The 22233-nt window shown below is 39.4% G+C and overlaps 1 protein-coding gene across 1 annotated transcript in view; it reads right to left on the bottom strand.

Annotated features, from left to right (window-relative positions):
- Positions 1-387: 387 nt before the first annotated feature.
- The window catches only part of LOC128743783 (voltage-dependent calcium channel type A subunit alpha-1), a 157847-nt gene continuing 136001 nt past the window's right edge, over positions 388-22233 (bottom strand). Inside the window, exons 29-34 of the mRNA XM_053840449.1 lie at positions 18980-19095; positions 18760-18917; positions 11020-11250; positions 10407-10561; positions 10062-10336; positions 388-1513 (exon numbers count right to left, since the gene is read on the bottom strand). Coding sequence (XP_053696424.1) covers positions 1357-1513; positions 10062-10336; positions 10407-10561; positions 11020-11250; positions 18760-18917; positions 18980-19095 — 1092 coding nt within the window. The 3' untranslated portion in view covers positions 388-1356. The remainder of the gene's footprint in view (positions 1514-10061; positions 10337-10406; positions 10562-11019; positions 11251-18759; positions 18918-18979; positions 19096-22233) is intronic.

Below are 22233 nucleotides of genomic sequence, written 5' to 3'. Positions count from 1 at the left end.
ACTATTCGCATAAAGGACCAACTCATTTGGCAATCGCTAAAGTGATATATTAGGAGCCATACCCTTTCAACAAAGCGAGATAAAATTCCCTGCTTCAACAATATACTCTGCTAGACTGACCACATCAAATTTTCGTGAGTACACTCTTCGCACTAGTCTTCTAATCTACGGAAAATTTCGCGTTCCAATGTGCTCATTTCTGCTTGTTGTATTCCATTGATATTTTGGTTAGAATTCAGTCTTTTGATCTAAATATCTTGGTAGAGGTGTTTTTGTTCTTGATCCGAAGTAATGATTATGACATGAGGAAACTCTTTCACGGGTCATCAAATTGAAAATTTCAATTCAGAGATGCTTTTGAAAAACGTGAAAAATGCCACCATAAAATACTTTCGGAGAAAGTTGAATTTTGATTACTTAATGAAAGGCAATATTAAAAAAATAATAAGGAGTAAAAGAGTTTAGGTTTGTAGAGTACAATAAAACCTAACGAAAGTAAAAGTTATCAATTTATGAAATCTACACCTCAGCCACTGGTGCACACTTCAAGTGGTAGTTAGGTATTAAACTAGGCTACTCTATTGTGACTCATTTTGTCGTATTTACAAAACGTTTTCGCTTTTGCTATTTAGAAATATGAAACACTTGAAAACCAGTAACTCTATAGAGGACTCTTTTCTCAACGTTAGTGTTACAGTTTACCTTCGCGCAGTGGTAAACTTGTAGTAGTATAATAACTCTTTGTGATTATTCGACCATTCTACATTTGTTTTTTTTTATTTTTGTGGCTTTAAAGGCAGGTTTAGTTTGTTCTTATTCTCTTAATTTCAGTAACGATTAAGCAGAGTTTCTCGTATTCTCCGTTCTGGTTCGCATAGCGAAAAGTGTTGATTTTTGAACTCGTTTTAACTAAGGCCTTACTCAAAAAATTAAAGAAATCTAACGTCAAGCACTACCAAATATCGTTGATGATAGCGCACGAATTTCATATTGTTTGGCATCACACGGACTGTCCCACTGTTACCGGTAATGGGACCACCGATCGATCAGTGAAAAATCGTCCTTGTCATATACGCTAATCGATAGGACCTTCTAAAGCCCAACTTTTATTTTTCTTCTTGGTCCTGGTGGGTTGTAAAGCTTTATTTCGAAACATTCTTCCTTGGAAATCTTCAACCATTCGCCGAAGTCGACCGGCGACACCCAGTTACAAGGAAATGTTCCGACGTTTTTCGAGTTTTGTTTCAAGGGGGCGTGTACACGTTAAGTTCACCAGTAACATACATGCTAATTGTTGCATCACACCCATATCTGTTCCCTGCGTTTGCGTTCGCACTGTCGCCGTCTCACCCTGTGCTAGCACCAATCCTCGTCGTCCGAGTCCGAATGGCGGGACGAGTGGAGACCGCCCTTCGGTTTGTAGCCGTTCAGTATCGGTGATGGAAGAACGCGGCCGCCGGTTCGACCCATCGCCAGCGCCTGCTCATACGAGAGGGGCACGTGGTGCTCCATGCTGAAACGAGAAAGTACATTTTTATATTTTTTTGAACCCGATTATATTTTTTAAAAATAAAAATATTTTTTTCCTGGTAGGTCTCAGGCTTACACAAAAGTCAAATTTAAGATTAAAAATCAATTCCCCAGAATATTATGTTGTAGGAACAAGTTCATATGATCCATACATATATCCTGTTTACAAAATTAAATTCTGCTCTCAATCGTTTTCACTACCACGACGAGCATAAAAAGGTGACTAGAAGTTGCCTTCAAAAACTGGCTATATTTGGTGATAGACTTACAGCGACCGACAAATGGAAGCCCAGCTTCAAAGGAGTACAAGCGTTGTTTGAAGGCATTCCAGCTGCTTTCTCTGTATTCAAATGGATTTTTATTACCAAATATATGTTTATTCTAGTGCGTGTTTTGATAAGAGAATCAGGATGGTGAATTTTTTCTTATAGCGATGTGGATACGAGTCTCAAGTAAACCGTAGAGTAAACTATTCGATTGAATTATGCAATGAAATCAAAGGTTTTTAATGTCAAACCCACACGGAAAGAAATCTGTTTCAGATACCATGAATAAAATCATGAAATCATAAAGCTTGAATTGCTGGCAAATCATGACTGAAGTTTTTGGAGCGTCTTAGTAGAATACGAAACCTAAAATTAAACAAGAAGAAAACTTATCCAATTTAATTCTACTATGTATATATTATACATAGTAGAATTAAATTGGATAAGTTTTCTTCTTTTTTAATTTTAGGAAATCATAACTCTTTTGCCATATCCGGCAATCATCCCAAGTAGCACACACTAGGTCCATTTAGTTGAAGCAACCGAATTACGACTGAAATTAGTCATAATTCGGTTACCTCAACTACTTTGTAACAACCGTGCTAGTAGGGATGAATAATAGTTCACGATCTTGCGTTGTGTTGTACTGCAAGAAGTTTATGCTATGATGATTATTATTAATGGTGTATTTTCTTAAAACATAAGCTACACACTTAACAAAAAGCACCGAATTCGGTAAAATTTTACCAAAATCTAAACAAAAACAAAATCTAAAATTTCGATGGTGCCAATCGACGTTTACAGATCATTAATAATGTTTGGTGCAATAAAAAATTTTACCGAACGTTCTGCTGTTTAGAATTCGGTAAAATTTTACCGAACCGATAAAGTGTGTAGAAACCTGAAATCATGAGTCATTTTGCTCGTTTTGAAGATTAAATTTCTATTCGTGCATATAAACTTGAATCTATCTAAAATCAGAGCAAAGGGTTCAAAGTGCTCTAAAAGAGGATTGTTACGAAATAAATTTTCCATGGCTATCACTTAAAGATCAAATAGATAACCCTCTATGCTAAGGTGTAATGTGACCTTTGCAAAGGGTTAGGGTTTCCCTCAACCTTATATAAATATCGATCCGCGAACGGAACCCGTGGTTCCGTTTGATCCAATTGAATTGATTTCCAATTGATTGAACTATGGGTTAGGAGAGGAAGGAAATCTTCTTCAACAGCGAGTCATCAAATAGGAAAGTGGAGAGCCATTCGAACAATTTCCGATTCCTGTGACCCAAAGGATCAAAGAACGAAGGAGAACCTAAGTTGTTTTGTACTGTTGTCACGTGGCTCCCCATTTCTCAAAAAATACAGTTGATATGTCCATAGGAAATAGACAAGTGGAGAGGTTTGAGATCAAAACAAGAGATCAACGAAACCTGTATTGTTTAGTACGAGCGCTAAAGATCTGAACAATACGAAACCCAAAGTATGCTACAATATCCACGGTTCCCAAACCCCAGGCAGGGGATTCCTATTAAGGGATAGCTGCGGTTACTAGTCTCGCCATCACTTCCAGTGATTACCCATGTAGGGGAGAGTAGTCAACAGTGAGACAACAGGAACAGTGAGACATCGGGAATAGCTTCGACATAAAACATACAAGATCCATGATATTTTCCTGCAAAGTAAAGTTTGTGAATCTATATCACATAATACAGTTTGAAAAAAATTTGTTAGTTTTTTAGTATATTTTTCAACAAAAGTCGTTTTTGGGGGGGTCAAAGTAAATTTTATTGCGATCATTTTCAGGTGATTTTTAACGGCAAATCGCATAACTAATCCAAATTAAATTTACTACATGGCATCTCATAGGAATGAGAGATAAAAATAAAAAATATAAGACCATCGAATTGTTTGCTAACACCACTATTTCACTATTTCTTATAAAACATTCCTATTGGGAACAGTGAGACAAACAGATGTGGGTAATTTTCAAAAAAAAAATTGTGTTGAATTGTAAATCAATCCATAAAATTGATTGTAAATGAGTTCTGAAGTGTAAGTTGAAGGTCAGATAACCAGGATTTGCCCTTTATATGAATATAAATGTAGATGTGAGAAAAATCGGAATTTTCAATAATGCACAACAATAATGTATCCTTTATGCACAAAATAAACAGTATGACCTCTAAACTATTCTTTGTAACCAAAAAATATGGTTTAAGTTTAATTCTAGTATGTGTCTCAGTATTCAATACTCGTTGTCTCACTCTTCCCACCTATTGGGGAACAGTGAGCCAAAAAGACACCTTCACATTTGCGTTTGTAACTATTTTATCTTTTAACCAAAAGGGCTGAAACTTTTTTTCAGACAACTAGAAGGATATACCTCTCAAATGGATTGAAGACCTCGTTGGTAACTATCACCAAAAAATTTTTAAAATTTTTAGAAAAAAAGTGTCTCACTGTAGACGTCTCTCCCCTACGCAATGGAATCTTCAAATACATTGCAGATCAGGGTTCTCCTCGCATTTATATTTGAACTGATGAATGAATTTTCTCCATTTAAGTAGGCATCAATTGTTGGCTGGCGCTCACCAATTTCTTGACTTGAAATCGTGCACTTACCGCCATTCCATCCATCCACCCGGGCTAACCTAGAACAGGATATGCCACGTGGCTTGTCCATTTTGAATTAACGTTGCAGTTAGCTCTTGGCAAGTCCTATTATAAGGCCTAACCGATTCACCGCCTCAAGTTGTCTAGTAATGATGTCTAGGTCGTCTGCAAAGGTTCAGCTTCTTTTGCTGAAGATCGTGTCTCTTATTTTAATGCCCGCTCACCGGGTCACACTTTTAATAGCGATGAAGAATAACATACAGGACAGTCCATCCCCTTGCCGCAACCTTTTGTGCGATTCTTAGGATTCTTTTCCGAAGTGTATCGAGAAGTTCTAGGGTAGCTTGTTAGTTTGTCCGGAAAAGCGTTCTCGTACATTATCTGCCATAGCTGATCGCGATCGACTGTATCGTATGCTGCCCAGAATTCCACGAAAATATGATGTGTGGATACGCTATATTCCCGACATTTCTAGAGGATTTGTCGGAGAGTCAAAATTTGTTCCACAGTGGCACAGGTCCTCATAAAGCCCGCCTGATACTGCCCTACGATTTTTGTTGCTATTGGGGATAGACGATGTAAAAAAATCTGGGAGAGCCCCTGATAGGCGGCATTAGCTAGCGTAATGGCGTGGTAATTATAGTATTCTAGTCAATCACTCTTTTTGTAGTTGACACAAATCACACCTTCCATCCACTCTTCTGGTAGTTGCTCATTCTCCTAAATTCTTGAAATTGTCCAGTGAAGTGCCGTGGATAGCGGTTCTTGGCCATTTTTTGTAGAGTTCTGCAGGAAGTCGGCCCTTTCAGGCGGCTGTGTTGTTCTTCAGCTGACCGATTCCTCGCCGAATCTCTTCGTGCTCATCGAAGAACTGCTTCCTCTTGTCGACCACCTCGCGCTCGTTTGTAACCAGGTTTGCTGTCTAGGGGCGGACTGGCCCACCGGGCACCCAGTTTCGTTGTTACACAAAATGAGGTTTTGCAAAATTTTTATTCCAGTTAAACTCTTTCTACGACTAATATATGTTCAATTGCTGGGGCCCCATGATTCATGAAATCATTTAAGTAGAGCTGTTGGGCCCCAGCTCCAAAAATATTACCAGCTTCAATTCTGAGTATTTAAAAGTAGAATTAGTATTTCATCCGCAGTCATCCGCAGTGAGTAGTCAACTCATAAATATTGAACAATCGACTCCATACTTAGTTTACTTCAGTGGCGATGGTCCGTTATCGATTCTGCGCCGAATGAGTTATGGTCCTCCAGTACTCAATCCTGGGCTACCTTTCTTCAACCCCCTCGAACACCAACTGAACGTGCATCATCCTCGATAGCGCACATCTGTCAGTGCGATGTCTACTCCGAAGTCTACGACCTCTTCTTGATTTTCTGCTTAAAATAATTTTGGCTACTCTTTGGTCGAGCATTCTCGACGCATATTTGCATTCAACAGCATATTTGCATTCAGCATAACAGCATATTTGCATTCTTAATACAGCTCGTGGTTAATACGTCTGCGCTACACTCCATTTTGGATTTTGTAAAATTTTACACTAGAACCTCAAGCATTTGTCGATCAGCTTCTTTTAGCGTCCATGATTCATGTCCGTAAAAAGCCACCGAGAGGATTAGTGTTCTCTAGAGCGTCAGTTTTATGCGAATTTGCAAGCTACGGGACTTCAGCTACAAAATGTAATACCTGCATGAAGGCCAATTCGCAGCTGCAATTATTAGTCGTTTTATTTTGAGACTTACATCATTGTCACATGTCACGAGCATACCAAAATATATACCAGTTCCGCTTAGGCACCAACACCATTTGGATTTCCACAACATGTACTTCGTTTTGGCGGTGTTAATTTCTCAATAAATGACCTAAAGGCTTCTTTCTCTGCTCTACTTTTGATTTCGGTGGTATCGACGTCATCCGCAAAATCAAAAAGCACGTGAGGTCTCATCTGCTATTCTGACTCATAATTTTTACTCATCCAGCGTCACATGAATCAACGTAACTAGTTCTGTGAGAAAACCATGTCCTAGCGTTAACTGTCACAGCTCATTTCGTTTGACTGAATCGTATGCCGCTTTGAAATCCATAAAAATATGATGAATCTGCAAGTTGTACTCCCGGAACTCGTCAGTTACTAGACATAGGATAAATATCTGTTCCATCGTGAAGCGACCCTCATGAAAACCAGCTTGGTACTCGCCGACGAAGAACTCTGCTAACGGTCTCAGTCTAAAACACAGGACAGGGAGAGCACCTATCACCTGTGGCAAAATTCTTGCACCTGACCGTTTTGTAGAAACTCCGTTTGTCGTTGCAGGCGAACCTCTCCTCTGGACTAGCGGGCACGTGCTCTTCGTACTGGCGTTTTTAGACGGTGAGTTCTTTTTACCGCAGCTCTACTAGGACGAACCAAAAAGATTCGCGCAGAGTCTCTGGGACTCCTCACATTGGAATCGTGTGAAGAAATTCTGCACAGGATTCGCACAGAATACTTTGCTTATAGAAGCAGGATTCTTATAGGAGAATCCAAGAGTTTAATCTCAGGGATAGCTATAACTCGGCACGGGAATCGTCTGCACCATGAACTGTTCTGTTCTGACGTGTAGACGCAGTAAGCTACTCATATATATTGAACTGTTGACATCCTATCATTTATAAAATCAGCTTTTTTGATTCTTGCCATTTTGCATGTAATTAACCCTATAACTTAAAATCTGCAGAAATATTAATGGGTTATAGATGAGGTAAACGTTGCATTGGTGGCAAAGATGCACAGTGGCACTCATCAGAATGTGGAAAGTGCTCTTGCGGGTTCGCTGAAGGACGGTCAGTAAAGAATCAAATATTCACGCTGCGGCAGATCCTCCAAAAAGTCCATGAATACAGAATTCAACGCACAGTTATTTCATTGATATCAAAGTTGGGGATGATACCATCGATCGTAAAATCATGGCCATTCTAACCTCGCAGGCGACTTTATCAACGTGATGGTCTGTTCAACATGCCGCTACAGGTTATTATGAAAGGAGCAACACACAGGCACAATCTTCAGCAAATCTGTGCGTTTATATAACCATCTCCGATGTATGCTACCTCATATGCTAATAGTAATGCTAAAAACATAAGCAGCTCAGCAGAATTGTCAATGTGAGTGATCTGGAACTGAGAAATCAGCCAAAGTGCTGCACCGAGACTGAGTTGATCTTAACTCGTACGTTGTTCGATGTGACAAAGGGCGATATTTGGGGATGATCGTTCAGCTGCCATAATGATTTATGTCGCATCAGAGTTATACATCGTTAGTAGGATGTATTTACAGGCCGTGACCGACGTCCTATTTGCTTAAAATACCTATCAGTTCTTACGTTAGCACAAATTCAGTAATTGAAGAATCAATTAACTTCTTAGTGCGTTGCATGAGAGCTACAATTCTAGTAACTTTGAATGTAAATGAATAGAATTGGGTAATACTTCCTCAATGTAATGCCTAGTAACTTAGTCAACTTCGACAAATCGTGCCTGATTTTCAGTCGTCGTCACTTGAAACAGTCACTAGCTCCAACCAAGGATGGTTCGATCACTTTGACTCAATTTTGATTTATTTGACAGTACCGTCTCAACCGAGCAAAATTTGTTGAAATGAAGTATTGAACATTTGTAGAATAAGTTATTATCTACAATTTTGCTGAACAAAATTTTGCTGTATCTTTTGTAGTTACAGTTCTACAATGCTAGTACCGCTTTAGTAACTAAATGAACGTTCATTTAGTCACTAAAGAGTTACTAGCATTGTAGCGCTGTAACTATAAAAGATACAGCAAAATTTTTTGTTCAGCAAAATTATTGATAATAACCAGTTTTACAAATGTCTCATACATCACTTTGTCAAATTTGGCTCGGCTGAGGCGGTACTCTCTAATGAATCAAAATTCAGTTAAAGTGATCGAACCATCCCTGGCTTCAACTGAAGATTGGTTGAAACGTTTTGTTCAATAAATGAAACAAGTCGCTTCATGTATGAAGCGAAAGTAAAAGAAAGTCAGATTTATTTATTTGTTTCAGGGATGCCGCGCCGAGCCTTCGTCGCAATGTACATGCTGTGCATACGTTGAAAAAAGTCAAATATTGTCAGTGATATTAATCAGCAAATCATTTAGCATAACTTTGGTACGACTATCTCTCGAACGGCTTGTATTTTTTGGGTTAGGATGATAACGATAAAACTTATAAAGGTGATATAATGACGCAGACTTTATATCGATAAAATTTTCGATATACGCTCTCAGAATCTTATCGATTGTCGACAATAGTGACGTCTTCACTATTTACTGTAAAAAATTTTACCCTCGCCAACTAAAATCATTGAGGTGTCAAAAGTTTGAACTGCCCATTGGGCACGTATAAAAATATTATTTTGAATAAATATAGTGTAGTACTATTTAGATTACGTTACATTACGTTCTAAAAGTATGTGCTTGTTCCGTTTTGCACAAATTTCATTTTTCTGAGCACACTGACAATTTGCGGCACTCTGAATATTGGCATGTGGAAATCTTTGACATTAAGAAACGTTATTCATGCAAAACCTTCAAAATCTGTACAACCGCCGCGAACGGACGTAGGGTTCACTGCCAATTCCCGTCGTAGTAAGGAAAACCACTTCAATTTTCATCATTTCTTGGATGGATTTAACGAGTAACCCAAAAGTTCTTGCGCTGATTTGACTCAAACACATTTACCTTCCAATCCGTCCATTTTAATTTCACTAAATAGCGATTATTATAAGCATTTTATTGAAATTCAGCGTGACGGAAATGGAAACGATTAATCTACATTTTTTCTTTGTCGCACGAAAAAAGCTAGGAAATTTGGCTGCTAGGAATTCTTTAATGAAAAAAGCATCTAAATAGATCCCAGCTCACTTTATCGGTCGCGTATGACAGCCAACAAACCAAAATATTAGGGAATAACTAATTTTACATTGTCTGTTATCGAAAACCGTGGATATTTGTAATAATTTCTATTGGATAGATCGGGAATATGCAATTACGACGAAGCAGCAAAAGACTCTGATAAAAATAATTGTTCAAAGATTATTTATTGCATTGTCAGCTTTGGACCCATCGAAGTGATTGATCCTAAAAGAGTGAACGGATACCCACATCATTTGAATGCAAAAGACTCCATGTTTGGTTAACCACGACCAAGTTTTTATTTACAAATGAAAAGGCTTTTATATTAAAATATCGGTTATCGGTTCAACATCGTAATTTTGTGATATCGTCCCAACACCGATGTTTGATATAAAAGGATATCGCGATGTCAATAAACCACTGTTTTACCCATGGCTTAATTGTTCAAAGATTTCTGTGTGTGTTAAATTCCAGTAAAATGATAATCATCCCACTTTGTAAATGATTCGGTATTTCTTGTAAGAGATGACTACCTCTTCCAAGCCCGTTAGTAATTTTCAACATTATTTTTCCCACAAAAATGACCTAGTCAATTTACCCAGTTAATGTAGCGATAAAACGACACATACATAATGGAATAGTTTTATATGTGAAGGTCATGTTCATTTATTAATGCGAATGATTTTTGTTTTGACCCAAAAAAACATTTTCCGCGACCCAATCAACTTACCGCTCGTACTCTCGTTCGAATTCCCGCTCAATCTCCCGTTCGCGTTCGTACAGCTCCCGTTCGCGATCCCGGAACTCGTAATGCACCTGACCGTAGTCCCGAGAATCGCGCGAATCCCGCTCGCGGCTAGTGCGATAACGCTCCCGATCTCGTTCCCGGTCACGCTCTCGATAGTACAGATCCCGGTCGCGATCTCGCTCCCGTTCCCGCAGGAACTCCCGCGGTTGAGGCATTGAGTGAACACTGTGTGGCGTCGTGTGAGTTGAGTGCAATGTCTAGAATCAAGTCAAGGTTGAGGTTATGGAATAATCTAAAAATGTTAAAATATTTGGAGATATAACTTACGTGAGTTGGGCTAGCATTCAGCTTGGGAAAGTTAATGTTGGTTTGTTTTAGCTGCAGCGTCGATGGTTTGCACGGTGTTGGTGGCAATCTTCGACCCTGGCCCTGCCTTCGAGTTACCAGCACGGGATAACTGTGTTGTACGTGTCCTGGTGGACCTGCAGACGGTTTGGAATTGCAAAAGTAACATACTGTGAGAGATTTGCTCACTGAATTTTGAAACCATATAAAGTTAGCACACAAACGCTGTTTTATTCATTATTTTACTATTCACACAGTGTCGACAGATACAAAGTTGTTGGTTTGAAGATGGTGATGAACTGTACATATAGGGTTTTCGTGTTGGGGACATGCAATGACATTTGGGAAATGACTGTTTTAAGTTCAGTCTGCTTGTAAATTCACAGTAAATTGTGATGTTTAACGCAAGAACACGCAAGACGAGTGTTTATTGGACAATCGGTAGAACAGTGAATAGGAGAAGAGCTCGAAGAGCCTAACGACAACAATATGAATTGAGATGAAAAGGAAATGAGCTCGGAGTACAAACAAGAAGGACGTGAAAACGAGAGGATTGTAGACTGAAAAGAAAGAACGAAAAGAAACATTCCAGTACCCATTCCATTCCTATACTTCCGCCGCGCATGATCCCGGTCCCGCAGCTCTTGGAGCAAACTGGCAGGACTCGGCGATCGAGACCGCTCGCAGAGGATCGTCGTGTCGTACGTTTGGTGGGCCGGATGGTTTTTGGGACGATCTTTTCTACTACGATGCTGGGCACTACTATGTACACCAAAACGACTGGGTGATGGCGAACGGGCGGGGCTGGTTGATGCTGACCAGGAACCTATATTGAAGAAGAATGGATAATAGCACAAGAACAGATGCGGAGAGACACAGGAAGCTGGAGAGACAGATATAGCACACCGGTGTCGGCAATGTGTCCCTCGCGTTCAATCTCGCTTCGGATTCGAACAATTGGAAACTGTTGACATACGAGTATACGGCTATGTGAACAAATTTAGATCTATAGCAGAGCAATAAAAACTCCAGAAAAGCTAAAAAAGCCGAAAGATGTTGCATCTCAACAAAGAAAACAAATACTAATCTGAAAATCAAGCATAATTTGAAACAACTCAGCAGCTATCATTTCAATGGTCAACGTTCTTAAAGTTAAACCAAACAAGGGAGGACAACACAAAACTAGCGCAAAACTTGATAGCGAATCCTCTAGCAGGATGAAGAACAGTCGTTGGGAACGAATAAAATCGTTGCTGGAAAGAGAGAAACAATGCGACTCTCACCGTGGCCAGTGGTGAAGAAATGAAATGGGTACTACGGGATCGATGGCAATCAATATGGTGACTAGTCTAATAATATCTAGCTTTATCGGTGAAAACACTATAAATTATTTACACTAAAACTATTGTTGCAACAGTTTGGGTGCTGTTTTTTTTTGTTTGTTTTGCAAAACTACTATACTATATTGTGAGAGAGGAGGCACCTAAGTGGAACAAGTATTCGGTAATATTTAGTATATGTATAACGTGTGTACTGTATTGAGTGAATGAGCCGGTTTGGAGTCGCGCAGAATTTGAAAGAAAAATTCTTACACGGAGTAATTCACGCTTATCGGTTATGTTTAGTTTTGGAAACTAGAAGTGGACTACATGCTCTCTAATATCTAGCTATTCTTAAATTGGTTTTATTTGGATGATAAATGATTGATTATTAGTTGTACTATCACTGTTATTATCATTTATAGTCGGGATGGGAACTATCAATAAAAATCGTTACTGATAACTATCGGTAATATCCATCACGTTACTGATAACTATCAGTAAATATAAGTAATTTTACTCATCATGGCATTGAAGCAAAAGCTAGCTGTAACATTGTATCAGAATTATTGTAAATTTACTTTATAATATATCCTGATTATATCTCGAAAAGACAAAAATTTCTGCAAATTTCAAGTGCAGTCTCGATTGTCTTTTAGAAATCATGTTCCCCGCTATGAAATTCGCATCATTCTCTGAGAACACTAATAATAAGGCAGGAACTATCAAATATTGTAAAGCAATTAGTTGCAATACTGGACATTCGAAGTAATTTATCTAGTAGGTATTTGAATTTTTATTATTGCATGAAACATGTTAAATTTGCACGAATAAGAGTTTAGTATAATTAGTGGTGAATGACCCTCTGGGTTGAAACCACTTTAAAAATTAGAAAAAAATTAGTTTACGAAACAAATCATACTAATACTGCTTTACTAAGTAAACGGCTGAATAAAGGGTGTCCACGGTGAAATTGCAACACACTCAAATTGCTGTAGCTTTCGAACCGTTGGGTAAAATCAATTGAAAATTTGTATGGAGAAAGTGCCATTGTTTATACTGTGTCAGTTTTTTTATCAGGTGCGCAAAGATATGCAAAATGCCTTTGAAAGAACAGCTCGTTTGTGAAAAAGTTCTAAACAAGTAAATCGAAAATCAGAATCTGTCACATCGCCATCGCATCGTGCCATCGGTAAAAAGTTGAGAATCTCAAATTCTGTCTACTGCAAAGGCAATGTTCCAATGAACCTAAAAATACTGAGAACCAAAGCAGAGGGTTCTTTTTAGATCTCCTTAAAAGGAGAATGCTTTTAATTGCTGCTATTCATGGCTATAAAGTAAGTTCTATAAATACTCAGCCGCAAACGGATCCTGTGCAATACCAAGGCGCCCTTCACAATAACCTGCCCTTACCGCATCATGAGGGGCTCTGGTGTGGTGGACCTTTCCTTCCCCTCAACTCGTGGAACTTTTTATGGAGAACAAAATGAAAAATTCTAAACTTCTAGGCACTGACTGCCCTACAAAGCTGTAACCAATGGAGCAACGCAATTAGTCGAACGAAGGAGGAACAGCTGGAATAAATCTACACTCTCGACAGCGACTCGCTGTACTGCAGGACCATCAACGTGCCGTTCCTGATCGGCTGCGAAGCCAACGCCCACCACACGATTTGGGGCAGCACGGATGTAAATAACACGGGTGAGCACCTACTTAAATGCTTAACTGCTAACAATGTCAATGCATGCAATGTAGAGAACGTCCCCACATTTGTTAATACTATCAGAGATGAGGTCCTAGACCTCACTCTGTGCAGCACTTCTATTGCTGAGAAGGTCAAAAACTGGCATGGCTCTGACGAACTTAGATTATCAGACCATAGATATATCGTTTTTGATATTGAGGCACACTCTCGTTCCCTGGGGGAGCACTCAACAACCTTCGTCGGGAGGCTAGGCGTCTATTCAACAGGGCTAAGATCACATCCAATTGGGAGGCCTACAGGGCATCTCTCATCAAATACAACGCAGAGCTTCGCCCAGCCAAAAGGAAGTCTAGAGTTAAGTTTTGCGAAAACATCCAGAGCCTGAGGCGTTGTGACTCCGAAAAGCGTTAGCCATAGGCCATAATAATGGCCTAGAGGAATTAAAAAAAGAAGATGGTACTCTCGCTGATACTACCAGGGAAACGTTGGAGATTCTTATGAACACGCATTTACCTGGTTTGACAGTGACCCCTGGAAGCGACGTCGATGAACAGCAGCAAGTGGAGTCATCACGTAACGTGCACAAACGACACGGTTCTGCACGCTGACTTTCTACGGAGGCTTCAATCAATTAGGCACTCGGCACCTTTGAACCAATGAAGTCTCCAGGTTCAGATGGCATACTACCCATCTTCTTACAAAAAGCGGACGGTATCCTAATGTCCGAGCTCATAAACCTCTTTCGTGTCAGCTTTACGTTGGGGCGTGTCCGGCTGTTAGAGTGCTGTTCATACCTAAGGCAGGTAAAAAACATAGAACCATGCCAAAAGCTTTTAGACCAATTTGTCTGACATCAACGCTTCTCAAGTTCATGGAAAAAATCACAGAAAATCACATCCGAAATGAGTCTTAAAGAACTCCTCTCTGCATGGCAATCAACATGCTTACCAATGCGGTAAATCTATGGAAATCGTACTTTACCGCCTAGTGATGCTGATTAAAAAGTCGCTCCAATACCATAAGACGGCACTATGTGCTTTTCTTGACATTGATGGCGCTTTCGACAATACTCCCTTCGGTTTAAATAAGACGGTTCTCCTTTACAAAGGAACTCATCAGGCGACAATGAGCTAGATTCAAGCAATGCTATCAAGCAGGGAAATCACAGCCTCATTGGGAAATACCTATCAGCATTACGTTACTAGCATTGCATATATACACACTAATAAATCGTATTTGATGCGCAAAATTGGAAAATCCGTGGTATTTTGGAGGCGATATACGGAATGAGGAATAAACATACGCATTTCATCGATATAAGTAATTATATACGACAATATCCGATTAAGCCCGACCCGCTCCGTGCTGCTGTACGATTCTGTGCTGAATATCGTATGTATGTCAGCTATTATCGTTATATACGACTGAAATTTACTTGGGCGGACTATATTAAACTTTAAATACGATTCCGAATTTATTAAGAGTTATTTACCATAATTTTCGGTTATTGATGTACGATTTGGTGCTAACTGGGTACTCATTGGCAGAGGTAAACTTAACGCAGTTCTGTCTAGTCGCGGCAAGGAGCTCTAAATACCACTACTTCGTGGTGTTTATGAGAAGGGCTTAATATAAACCACACCAAACAGTCGTGATGCCATTTACTAGACGAAGGAGACATACACTGATAATAAAACTTGGTGTATAGTACGAAAACGATCGTTTGATTTACGTCTTCTTTCGTTGTTTTCTACCAAGGAGTAAATTCACAAAATCAGTTCTGAATGTTGTGTACATATGAACAACGCTATATTCGTACGAATTATTGCATTTTACAAAATGATTCGTGGATTTTACGAATGTACGAAAAAGCTCACGATAAAAAGAAATATTAGATTTCACTATGTTCCGATAGGTGTTAGTAATAGCGAAATATCAAAATCTCTTATCTCCGAAAAAAGCTGATTTTATCGGGAATTGAACCGAGCTCGTTTGTCATATTTCTTTACGAACAGCCGATGATGCCGCAAACCACAGAACCACAGCTACTACATACCAAGCAGGTCATAATTGCCCGTTTTCGTCGATAACGATGCCAGATAACAACCGTGCAACAAATGGGTTTGGATGCAAGACAGCCACGAATGTGCTTTCGTAGAAAATACGAACCATTAGTAATAACAACATTTGCGGTAAAGAAGAAGCCTACGAATGTTTTTAAATTGTATGAAATTGTTTTTATCAGCCACGAATATAGTTATACGAATGTTTTAAAAAAAATGCGAAATTATATTCTCAGTCTACTCTTACAGTACTCCCCCTACACTGAATGGCGTTAGACTAAGCTTCAGCAATAAAGTTAAACATCTGGGTATTATCTTGGATCATATACTCAACTGGATTGCTCACCTAGACTATGCTGTCTAGAAAGCAATTCCAGCCACCTGGGTATGCAGTTCACTATTTGGCAAAACCCAGGGACTTAAACCTCAACTAGATCTTTGGTCATACACTACTATTGCACGGCCTAGGCTAACTTATGCCGCTCTTGTATGGTGACCAAGGGTGAACGAGGTTACAGCGCAGGCTAACAGCTAACCAAAGTTTAATAGCTGGCATGTTTGTCAGTGTACCACAATAAATCTCAAATAATGGTCGCAGTGGTTCATTCTCCTACAAAAAAAAATGTTTGTCAGTGACCAACACCATGCGCACAATACCAACTGCAGCCATGGAGGCAATGTTATGCTTGCTGCCTTTAAATCTTCATATGAAGAAGGATGCGGAACTCGGTGCCGAATTGGCCACCTTCGCAAACTAAGAGAGTTCAAATTATCACCCCTAGTATTGAAGATCTCTGGCTGGATGGAGATACAGCCTAACATGGAAGTTTAATATAAAGCTGAGCGAAATCTCGCGAAATTTCGAATTACTGACCTGGGAAAATGAAAGGTTTGCTTGCCTCTGAGATTCCTACAATAGAAATTCATATGATACAATTACAATACAATCGTTCAAAGGTTTCAAGGCAGCATACGATACAATCATACAAGAATAGCCAGGGCAGATGATGCACGATTTCTAGAAAAACTGACACGCCTGCTCAATGCATGCGCCTTTCGAATCGATCGAGGGGTGATTCTGCATCTTATTTAACAAAACCCTTTAGAGTGTAGCAGGATAAATGAGTATCGAAACGAGAGACATAATTTTTAGGTATCTTTAAACTCTCTGGCTACGGCAGACGAGCATGATAGTTTAACGATGCGTTAAAGCTAGAAATTGGCCGCGTCGTCCGGATACCGGACGAAAGTAAGGCGAAACCTGCTCTCTTCAAGTACTTCACCGCAGTCAGAGGTAGTAGCGTCCAAAGTGCGAGGTGTATCGATCAGATATTATCAGACTTGCGAGGGTCGAGATGCTAAAGAATTTAGCGAGGAATAGCCCATAACTAGAGATGGTCGGGTTTCATACCCAAAACCTAAATCCCAGTCTGAACCTAACAGGAACGTTTTTCTTTGGTCAAACCTGAGACCGACTCAAGCTTGACATGTTTTGGCTAACCTTAACTTTGTATTTTTAGTTTTTGTCCATCCGAATTTGACTTGAGACCTTCACGAACCTAGATATACTTATTTGCAAGTTTATGGTTTGCATCGCCTTTCTGTTTCCCTTTACATTGAGATTTTTTTTTTGTAAATTTCAAGTGTCCACTGAAATCGTTTCTTAAGTGTGAGATATGTTCCCAGTTTTCTTTGTAATCGCGTAAATGTAAAAATTATAATGCATTCTAGTAATATACTTTAATGTAGTTTTGATGAGTGAAAAGTGCAACAGCTAGATAAAGCAGCACGAGTTATATAACAAAAATTTGATCAGAAACTCAAATTTTCTGGAACATGACGAAATGTAGAATATCAAAAAATAATGAACTTTTATCATCATATTAGGTACATTGGTTTGCCAGCAAAACGATGACTACATAGCCAAACTAGGTATTAAACTAGTCATCAATATTTCAAAATATATTTCATGGTATTCATATTTCGCTAATAAATAATTAAGGGAAAAAAATGAGATAGCGCCCGGTGAAGTATTTCAAAATCTTTTACAGAGTATTTGCGAAGCACAGAAACTGTCCCTTAGCAATGCATTATAACGCGCCTCCATTAATGCAGAAAGACGACAACACATGGTTATTCATTGAACTTATTCTTAGTTCGCGGTCCTGAAAACAATGAAGACGCATGGTAGCTGAAAAGTGCTTCCACCGATTTCAAAAGTGCAAATTGTTGACAACAATAATGCTATCGTTTGGAACAAATTTGGTCGTTAGATCTTGATTAAAGTTGATCGATGACACTAACTTACGATAACATCGTTCAGCAGAATATTTTAATTTGGCAATTTGTTACGAGAATTTTCTTGATTTACTACCTTATATCTACGTTGACTAGCTCTATTTTTGAAAACTCTGTTTTTTTCTAAACATTAAAAAACTATAAAACAACTACCTAGCTTCGTGTACCGACAAAAGCGCACAGACACACAACTACTTTGATCTAATTCGCAAGTAGCATAATGCATAATATAAAGTATGCAAGTATGCATAATATAAATAAACGAGCTGAACAAACTGAATTCCTCTAGACATTCTGCTATGTTCGAGACGTGGAAGAGATTGAACCGGCACGGTCGGTGATGCTGATAAAATGAGAGTGCGAGGTAGACAATTTCAAGTAAAAATTCATAACCTTGTTAATTTTGCTTGTTTTTTATTGTCTGTTACCGTTGACGCATCGGCGTGGTGTTGCACTGTTGTTGTTGTTTGGTTGCGGTTTCGCGTTGACACTATTGCCAACAGGTGGTTTTTTGTTTTCTAGGAGCTGAGTTGAAAGAATCTCTGTTTAGTTGTGACTAAAACACACACGCACGAGTGTTTAGAGAAAACGTAATGCAAAATACTATGAAGAAGAAGCCGCTTAGAGGGTTTTATTTTGAGCAACAGAACATTTGATAGCAATTGGTAATTACTTTTGTTTCAAACAAAATACTACATAGTTACTCACGGCAACGCAAAAAGAAAATAACGAAGAATTTGAAGAGGCAAATATTGTTGAAATTTTCTTGAGGATAGTTAGGTACAGTTTCGACAACTGTGGTGCAAAATAGATAGCTTAGTAGGGATAATCACAGTTGTCGTCTGTTCGTTTTTTTTTCTGATTGATTAGAGATATTTCACAACATCAACACCAACATCGAAACAATCTGGGCCTGACTGGGGCTAAAGTATGAATTTTTAATGAAATACCTCGATTGTGCCTGTGAGCGTAGCCGAAATGATGCCTACCGCGTCTCTGCTCTTCCTTTTGGATTTCGACGACGTTCGATACCGTGTCTGAGAAGCCTATATCATGATGGTGATGTCGCCGTCTCGGGCTCGGTGTTCTTACTAGCGGTGATTCTCTCCTAGAAAATTAGGTTAGAAATAGATTTGAACAATTATTAGTTCGGATATGAACGTCACTAACCTCAAACTAGGTGACCTTCGATGCCCGTTCTGGAATACGTGGCCCGGGCGTAGATGACCATCATCAGCTCCCGTCAGGGATTCCAGCGACGGCTGCCGGGAAACATCCTGTAGCTCCTGCGAGGGTTGAAGCGCACGGTGCAAGTTTCGTGTAAGAAAGCCGCATAATTGAGAACACGACGGACAAAAAAAGGACAAAACAGAGACAGACGAAGAAAGAGAAAGCAGAGAACAGAGAAAACGAAACGGGAAGACAATGGGCAATCGGTTAAAATACGCTACACTAGCTTTCGGTTATTTTAAACCAAGATTCCGTCCTATTAAAAGCTATCAATAATAATCCTAGGGACAAGACTACTTTCACTACAGATAAATCATTTCTAATCGAAGAATGGTTTTTCGATTCATATGTTGTTTCTTCGTTTGGTATCGAAACGTTTGTAATGTTTACTCTAAGGAACTTGGCAAAAAAATCTGCTTTCATCAACCTTTTAATCTTAAATAACTAAAACCAATTTGTCAATTTTGTGAATTCGTTGAATTTGTCCTATATTTATATTAGCCTGAAATGTCGTAATCGGCTGAGCTGATGCACCATGAATATATGATTCATACGTGAAAATGTACCGTTTAGTGTTCCTTACATACTGTGTGAAAAGTGTCTGTGAATTTCTGGTTACAGTTACATTTGAGCATCACAATCACGACTAGAGCATGCGGTTGAGCATTACAGCATTACTTGCAACGAAATAGGCAGGAAAAGCAATATGTACAGCGCGTAGTTATGCACAAGCAGAGATCAGGCCATGCACGAAGGGCTGAGGAGTTTCTGCGATTAAAAAGTATCTACTAACAGTGTCAGATGAGAGAAAAGTCGAATAGAATGGAGACCTTTGCGTTACTTACCGCCATGTTTTTAGCTAAAAATTCTATTCTACCAAAAGAAAGATGATTCGGAAACACGAGGTGGGACTATTCTATTCTAGATTTGTATATTTTTGATAATGGAAATAAAAATTTGTTAGATTCGAAGACAATATCGTCGTATTTACTCGACAAATTGTGAAACATTGAAATATGTTGAATAGTTTTAAAGAGTACCAGAAGAACATATTTGGCAAGAATTCCTGTTGAATATTTTCTAATCTTACTGAAAGGGACATTTTAGTATGACAAATTCTATTTTTAAATCACGTCGACGCCAGTTGAAATCCATTCTACCCATTCTTAACGTCTACTTCTAGACTTAGCTGTGAGTAAATGTCGTTCGATTTGGATGAAACAGTATTTTTCGAGTTTTTTTTTGAAACTTTTGTTGACAATTTCACCAAATTGCTTAGAATTGCACTATTAAATCAGATCGATTAGAGTATGCCTTTTTTAAAATTAATCAAAATAAAGCACACCCCTTCAGAGGAGTAAGAGGTGTGGCCATCATCATCAAAACAGAAGTATATAATCTTCTTGTTTTCTATTAATAAAAGTAAGATACCCATTTTTTGTTCTTTCAAAACTCAATAATGCGTGAAGCAAATTCAACCAAAACCAGCAAATTGAAGAAAGAAAGATTTTTTCTGCATGTTCCAAATTATGCGCAGTTATGTCTCCTTCGAAGAAAACGCGAAAGAATAAGCAACCGCACACAAATAGCTGAGGCTGAGGGATATGAAAATTCAAGTAGAACCTTTAACTTGCATTGATTGGCATCCTATGCTGCGTCTCGGGGTCTAAACTGGCGAGCGCCAATTTATGCAACCATGTCTTCTGATATTTTTTAATGTCCAACCTCGTGGAGCTGTCAGGGAGTGAGGGAGTGGTTTCTATATGAACACATATTTTGAATATTAGTCTTAAGTGTGATGTTCAGTGTGCAGAAAACTCGAATCAATTCGTTCTTCACGTTATCGAGAAGAAAATATTTAAAATGAGCCAATCAATATGATAACAATATTCCTGTGTCACCTGCACTTCACACTTTAAAACATCAGCTATGCATTAATCAGATGTTTTAAAGATGCTTCGACTCTCGAAGATCACCTAGAGATTACCTGACCAACGAACATTGAACCAAATCAATCATATTCTCATCGATGCCGGTTTTACTCAAAGATTACCTCGCGAAGAAGTCGTCCTCCTCCAAAAACATTCGACAATTGAACTACACGCAAGTTGCCGCGAACCATGCGCATCTGCTAGACGGAGCTCTAGCTTGCTCTCAGGAGCTTGGTGCTTCGACCATCGATCACGGATGGATCAGGTTACGCTCGGCTGTCAATTGGACCCCAGCCGCGGGGCTAGGCGAAGAAACTCCGAATGACTGGTTATGGTTTATGGAGAACCCTAGCAAGCGGCGATGGAGAGAAAAAAGCTTAAAAAACTATCTAAGTATCCACGAAGGAGAATTGAGTTGAGTAAGATTCTGAGGAGGAAAAGCGTCAGAAGAAGGACATATAGCTAGAACAACTTGTCCAGGTTAACGACACGCGTAAGTTCTATGAGAAGCTTAATCAATCTCGTGAAGGATACACACTGTCATACGATATGTGTACTTTTCCCTTCGCAAGACGTTTCGATCAAGGAGCATACGCCGCCGCACAAAGCTGACGATGTACAAAACGCTAATCAGACCGGTAGTCCTCTACGGACTTGAGACAGTAACTTTGCTTACGGAAGACATACGTGCACTTGCCGTTTTCGAACGAAAGGTGTTGCGGACTATTTTTGGCGGAGTACAGACGGAAAGCGGAGAGTGGCGGAGACGTATGAATCACGAGCTACAGGCACTGCTTATAGAGATTCCCATCGTACACCTGGCGAAAGTTGGGAGACTACGATGGGCCGGCCACGTCGCAAGGATGCCGGACGACTGTGTAGTGAAATCCGTTCTCTTCAAGAACCCCACCGGCACCAGGAATAGAGGGGCTCAACGTGCTAGATGGCTCGACCAGGTTGAAGCCGATTTGCGTGTGTCGAGACGCGCAATGAATTGGCGACGAGTAACCCAAGACCGAGAACAATGGAGAGGAATTCTTGATACGGCAAGAGCCAACCCGGCTCTCGGCTGAATAAGGTAAGGTGATATGTGTAGAGTTGAGGAAGAAAACCTTTTTACAAATGTGCGCGAGGTGGTCGACAGATAGAAGCGGTTTTTCGATAGGCTTATCATTGGTGATATAATAGAAGGAGAGAAAACGAAATGCATACAAACCATAACAACGCCCCGGCTCCCAATCTTAAAAATATCCGGCGAGAAAG

The sequence above is a fragment of the Sabethes cyaneus genome, chromosome 3 (assembly GCF_943734655.1).
Source record: "Sabethes cyaneus chromosome 3, idSabCyanKW18_F2, whole genome shotgun sequence".
In the NCBI taxonomy this organism is placed as follows: domain Eukaryota; kingdom Metazoa; phylum Arthropoda; class Insecta; order Diptera; family Culicidae; genus Sabethes; species Sabethes cyaneus.
The sequence above is the reverse complement of the archived record's forward strand: the minus strand, read 5'-3'. Positions and strand labels throughout refer to the sequence as shown.